At 39.0% G+C, this 6,390-nt stretch overlaps 1 protein-coding gene across 3 annotated transcripts in view; it reads left to right on the top strand.

The window, feature by feature from the left end:
- The first annotated feature begins 5,191 nt into the window (after positions 1-5,191).
- negr1 (neuronal growth regulator 1) overlaps positions 5,192-6,390 on the top strand; it is a 148,871-nt gene continuing 147,672 nt past the window's right edge. For 2 of the 3 annotated variants that reach the window (XR_004657845.1, XM_034881008.1), the window contains exon 1: positions 5,192-5,714. Coding sequence is in view for 2 of the 3 variants with exons in the window: in XM_034881008.1 (XP_034736899.1) it covers positions 5,545-5,714 (170 nt within the window). In the remaining variant the exon portion in view is untranslated. The remainder of the gene's footprint in view (positions 5,715-6,390) is intronic. The other variant, XM_034881009.1, reaches the window with a different exon arrangement.

The raw sequence follows: 6,390 nt of genomic DNA, 5'->3' as shown, positions 1-6,390 counted from the left end.
GGCGTGTTAGCTTACACAATCAAAGAAAACAAACAGGAGCTGCTGCTTTGCCTGTGGCTGATGTTTGAGCAGAACTTAAAAAAGAAAACCCAGGGAGCAGGAAGGCAGCGTTCCCACACAGTGAGGTTCTTAGATGCTTTACACTGCTATGCAAACAAGGAAATTTGCTCATTATAATAAATTCAGTGAGACATTTTGAGTAAAACTTTGTCTTCTGAGGAGTAAAGGTAACAGTTATATAAGAAAATAGATTATTTATTTAAAACAATAATGAATTATGCAACATAATTAATCAGTCATCTTCCCATGCCAAATTTTTAAGCTGCACTTATCAATACAGTTTATATATTTTTTACAATGGATCAAATTAATACAGTATGTGATCTGTAAAAGAGGCTTGTAGTGACAAACCTTCACAAAATTACTTCCCAATTTTGCAACACATGTCAGCACTACGGAGGCTTTCAGTGTATGTTGGATCAAAGTCCACCCTCATCAACCTTGTTTCCAGCTGTAGTAGGCACCTGTTTGCAGCAACAACAAAAAAAAAACTCTGTAACCCACTGTACACTACCTGCCCAGCACCAAAGGATAAATGGTCAAAGTAAGAGACTAGCTGGTGAACATAAAGGAGCATATGAAGAAAGAAAGTGTCAGATTATTATTTCAGGAGTTGGTGGAGACTAAAACAGAGCTAAAAGGAGATGGAATTTGCGTAGCCCGTGTCTTCATGTTAGCTGCATGTGTGAAATAGGCACACACGTTGTACCATATCTTTTATAGGGTGACATTACGTGTTTTCAGAATACACTACTTTCCTACGCAAGTGGCTAAAAAATAAACGATTGCAGCTATAACCCAACAGCCGTCTTTACATTCAGTCTTTGGTCTGACTTGGTGGCTTTGGTTGGAGTCTCTGGAACAATCAATTAAAATGGTGGACCTGCCCCTTAAGGTTTCTTGTGTCATCTTAAAATAAAATAAATGGCCGAGTCCTTTGGCAATGTTTCATATTTTACCACCCCCTTTTTACCATCAGATATAATTTTTACTCTTTAATTTCACTGCCCATTTATCAATCCAAGTCATTTCATAATTCCATCACATCAGGTATTCAATATTTGTGTGTACAGTTATGTATCATAAAGTGTTTCATGTTTATTTAAGACTAATGCAATTACAAGTGTAACTACAAATTGTACCGTGTTATTATAAATAACTCATCTGACTGCTTTGGATCAGTAAATTATCAGTTTAGTGTTATGATGGCTTCATGTGTGGCTTTCGCCACTGTTGGTTCCCAGAGTCTCATTATTATGTAGCCTAAAGCATATTTGATACACTACGGACCACTCTGCATCCAGCCAACTGGCCACTCAACTGTTCCAAACAGCTGTTCCACATTTAAACTATGAGAATTACAATGAAAAAAAAAACTACACTATGTAAAGATGTCAGTAATGTCTTAGCACTGCCTATAATCAATACAAATTTGTGGCAGTGCAACTTTTCCCTCCCTCCCTCTTTTAGTTTTACTTGTCTGGCTGTGCTGCACATCCTGCAAAGTTTATAGTAAACACCACACTTGGGGCTAAAAGATCAGTTTCTTGCTATACTAAATGACTTGGGAGAGGTACCATCCACCATGTATGAAATCTGGTAGGGGCTGTCTGATAGTACAAATCAGTTATGACTCACGAGTGTTGGAGGTTTTGTCTCACATGGGCAGTGCAGAAAAAGCAAAGAAAGGAGAGGCTCAAAATAAATCACTGCTGGAGGGCTACATATATCAAACTCTATAGTTCATTCAAAATGAGTTTGTCCACTATATATATGTTGTGCATTTGGACTTTGACAGTAAGGTACAGTTTGAGAAATGTAATACATTTCTTTCTACTCAGACAAGTGGCAGTTGTTGAACTATAACGTAATGGAATTTCTTATGTGAAGAACTCAGGGCAAAAGTAAAAACATCAAGGTTGACTTGTTTTGTGTTTCCTAGAACGTCGGGTGAGCGTCTTTTGAAAGCTAAATGTCACCGCTGAGACGGTGTTGATTCTGAATTGCAGGTGAAGACATGCAAGCTGCTTTTTGTTGTAATTCTCTGCCATCATATGACAGTTAACAACGGATACAACTTCTTCTAGTGAGCTTAAAATGGATCACACACCATAATTCAAAGGTTTATCAATCCACCATCCTGTAGCTGGTGAATTCTTAAACTTGATTTGCTTTTATTGAAATGTCAGCAACATACAATTCATTTCTCCTCTGTGCGTGACATTGTCTTGTGTTATAATTTTTCTTTAAATGAATGTGTGTCCGCTGGGGTCTTTTTACCTTTTTTATTTTCACAGTCATAAGTGCAGAAAGGGAGTCACTACGCTGCAACCTCAAGACCAGGGGTGGGTGCTGATAAGAAGTTGTAGAAAGGTTTGAATACTCTCAATTTCACTTATGTGAAAACATTTTGATACTAATTGTTAATATACAGTATGTTTAATTGAAGTCCAGAAAAGTGTTGGTTTTAAACCTAAAAATACTGATTTGCTGTCTTGAAACAGACTGTCAAAGAAATAAATCACTCCAGACATTAATGCCAATTTGCTATGTAAAAATATGACAATGTAAATGTCAAAGCCAGATTTGGAGGGGTTGTTCTACGTCAAGCTTCGTAATAATTTCATTAAATAAATTACAGTAGTTGTAGGTAAAACATGGATCAGTTACCCTTACATGTTTTCCTAATGGATCTTATGTCCCGTAAACCCTAGTAGGCTGCAGGGGTGCGTTTAAAGGAACTGCTCAGCATTGGTATTTGGGTGTGTGTTGTGATCGATTGGCACACTTCCCTTTTTTTCATCCATTATCATAATAGCCACCAAATCACCATTACAGAAAAATTACCATGCACTTACCTACTTAAGAAAACAATACCTTTCATTAGGCTGTATTACACAGGTTAATAAACTAGTCCAATAAACTGAGGTTGGTATTGTGTGTAAAGCAAACTTCCCCCAAACAAAGTAATGTGAGAACATGCAATAAAACAGAAAAAAAGCAATAAAGGTTCTTTGCAAAGGCATTATGATTCAAGCTCCTCATACACAATCAAAATAAGGCAGTATATGCTTCAGTGGTTTTTGCCACATCGTTAGCATACAATTAAGACAACTGCAGTTTTAATGCGGCGGATTGTTTTATTATGCACTAATAACGCATAATCACACAAGATTTTATGCTTCACTTTTAAAGGTGCCAATAACACTGGGAAGTAGTATATACATAAATCTACTGTTGAAAAATTGTCTATTTTTTGTGTCACTTCATTCTCGCTATCAAAACAAATTGCAGAAATTAAAAGGAATGTCTGAGGTATCCATTACTTAAAACAGCTCAGATGCTGTGAAAGTCCAGTGCCTGATCTCTTTCATCTTGTTCATACTTCCTGAGGTTATTACGAGTTGAATATTAGAGGCTGCCAGTCTTCTCTTCCCTCTGCACAGTGCACTATCAGTAAATGGAGGTATTGTAATTATAGCTTTCATGCATGGGAAGGTTCATTTTCGGAGGTAACTTGAAGGGCTCAGGAAAAAAAACTTAGTGTTGTGACTGACAAGAGAAGGATGGAAAATGTCTTACTGTCACAAACCAGAGTGTAAGTGTTGGTGTTGATGGTATTATCACAGCTATTAACAGTAGAGGAAGCTTCAGTTATGCAAATTTGAATTGTATTTGTGACAAGATGAACTTTTCATTCCCCCCCTTTTAATGCTGCTTGTCACGGAACATTGGTTGTTGACTCATTTCCAACACAGTGAAATGTCCCTTAACCTCTGGAAACCAGCTTCTTGGCTTCACTGTCACAACCAGGCCTGCAAATACAAATGTTTCCCAACTCCTACTCTCTCATACCACTCCGATAAACAATTTATCTCCTCAGATACATAATAACCAAAGATGGAAAGGTAACTCTCACAGCACCCAGAATGAATTTCTGGAGGTGCAAGGCTCCTTTTTCTGATTTAAACCAAAAGCAATAGTCTTAAGCTCGTTTTTGGTGTAAAAACTGAAGCAAACCGTTTACAGGAGTTCACAGCCACTCACCCTATTTAATTTCCATGGAGCAGCTCCAGACAGTGCATCTTGATAACATCACAGACTACCATCTTGGCTCTGTGGTCTGTGAGATAAGATTTTAAGATAAGATATCATAAAACTATATTGATCCTCTTGGGGAAACAATAATAATAAAAAATAATTCAGTGGGAGAGTGTGTTCTATAGAATTCAGAGAAAAAGAATTGGATATTTTTTTATATACAGTAGGATATAAACTTTAAAGTGGAAAATAAAATCAGCAATGGAGCAAGAAATAAAAACAGTGAAAAAACTCCATACATTGTGTTGCTTGATTACTGGTCACATCAATTTAAAATATAGGCTAATATTGAAAAATCTTAAAACTAAGTCAATTTTAAGCACATGCTCTCTGAAATACTGACACGTGCGGACTGCTTGATTTAGTGTCTTTTACTATGAAAAACCCTCAGGAACTTTTTGTTAATGTTAAATTCATAACAGGCCATGCGTCATCGGCAATAAATCAGAGGAGCCATGCATGACAACATGCCACGTCAGAGAAATGTATGTCATTTCCATGGTTACAGCTGGCTGTGGGCCTACTGTACAGTCTGTTAAGTATTATGTAGGTTAAGTCAAAAGGCTTAGAACAGCATGTGCTATGGGCTACTTGCTCTAAAACAAATTTTTGTATGTCCCTTGTGTCTCTCTTTGTGAAGACTAGGCTATAAGAGTGTGTGACTGTCTGTGAGGGATAGAGCTTAACAAAATATCACTCTAATATTCCCGAGATTTACCAAAGGTTTAAGTCTATGTCTATGTATTTTGGGTTTCTGTTTTGGTTTAGGCCTACATTTCATACATACATACAATTACACAATAGGCCAAGGATTACATAAATTGAATCGCCTTTGAATATTAGTTGTCTTTATTATGGTTATAGTATAATTTCAGAGTTTTCCTATGGGATACGCCTGCGTCACAATCAGTAAGCTACATTCCCATCAAATGCTCAGATTGTTCATTTCCTTTATGGGGAATAAATAGGGGTTGGTTCTCCAGTCGATATCTTTAATTGCTCCTGGGTTGTATCAATACCTAGCGGTTTTACTGCTCCATCACGAGCCACTGGGATCGGGTTGCCCGGGAAACGGCCGCATGGCAACAGGATCAGAGCCTGGGGGTTGTCTGCTTCTAGGTCCGCTCCCATTTTACATCGCATTTCCTCACTAGATGGTGTGCAAGCCACTGGAGAGAACACTTCCCCGCACAGTGGGCTTTACATCCAGCAAAACAAACCTGGGAAACTATACCGCGGACATTTCTTTACTGGACTCCAAGGAGGAAAAGTGTGGAAATAAAGCGTCGTTCGCGTCAAGGCTTTCTTTTTTAAGCTAACGTCAACTCCTCGCTTTTTTCGCAACAAGAATACTTGGGAAAGCGGCAACAAAATACAGCTGTGATGGACATAATGATTGCCGTGCAGGATGCTTGTGTCTCTGGTCAGTGGCTTACTGCGATAATTCTCAGCCTGTGCTGCTTTCTGCCGTCCTGTTTGCCCGCTGGACAAACTGTGGACTATTCCTCGGTTGAAAGTGTGGTCAGCAGACAAGGCGACACGGCTCTACTGAGGTAAAACAAGCTAACGTTAACACAACTTCACTTTCTCCCGCTCACATTCACTCTCTGTCGGAGTTCTCAAAAGGTCTGGACCGCACACACACCTTAACACCAGTTCATCGTTTTAAAGTCGTATGATAACTACTTTTAAACGGGTTAACACCAATGCCCCTGTGATAGACACACAATGGGCCATTTCCCTCCATCCCGTCCTTGTTTTCGCCTGACAGGGGGGCGGCCAGTGCAGCGGCCACTATGCAGGACACCGCTCTTGCGACAATTGTATTAGCAGATGGTTACTACAGTAATGGCAAAGTTTTCTAACGTACTTTATCTCTGTTAGCTGGTGTACACAAAGGTAATGTGTTATTATGTGGTGTGTTTGATTTTATAGCTGCTCGCAAGTGGGACGATATCGCTTGAATGAATTAGCGTGACGCCGCATGTCGCTTATGTTATATGATCACATTATGTTCGTTGATTCCCAGAGCTTTCAATGCTATGCGTGCTAAAAGAGCAGTTGAAGAGACAAAACAGAGCGCGAGGTGCTATTTTCCTGTAGCTATAGTGCTGTCCTGTCAGTTTTGCAGAAGGTCCAATGTGATGTCGCAGTTGTTTAAAAGGAGGCTGAAGAGTATGATTGTGGTCGATGTTTATCAGAATCGAGTTATGGCAATGACGGGCTCCC

The sequence above is a fragment of the Etheostoma cragini genome, chromosome 9 (genome assembly GCF_013103735.1).
Source record: "Etheostoma cragini isolate CJK2018 chromosome 9, CSU_Ecrag_1.0, whole genome shotgun sequence".
In the NCBI taxonomy this organism is placed as follows: domain Eukaryota; kingdom Metazoa; phylum Chordata; class Actinopteri; order Perciformes; family Percidae; genus Etheostoma; species Etheostoma cragini.
The sequence above is the reverse complement of the archived record's forward strand: the minus strand, read 5'-3'. Positions and strand labels throughout refer to the sequence as shown.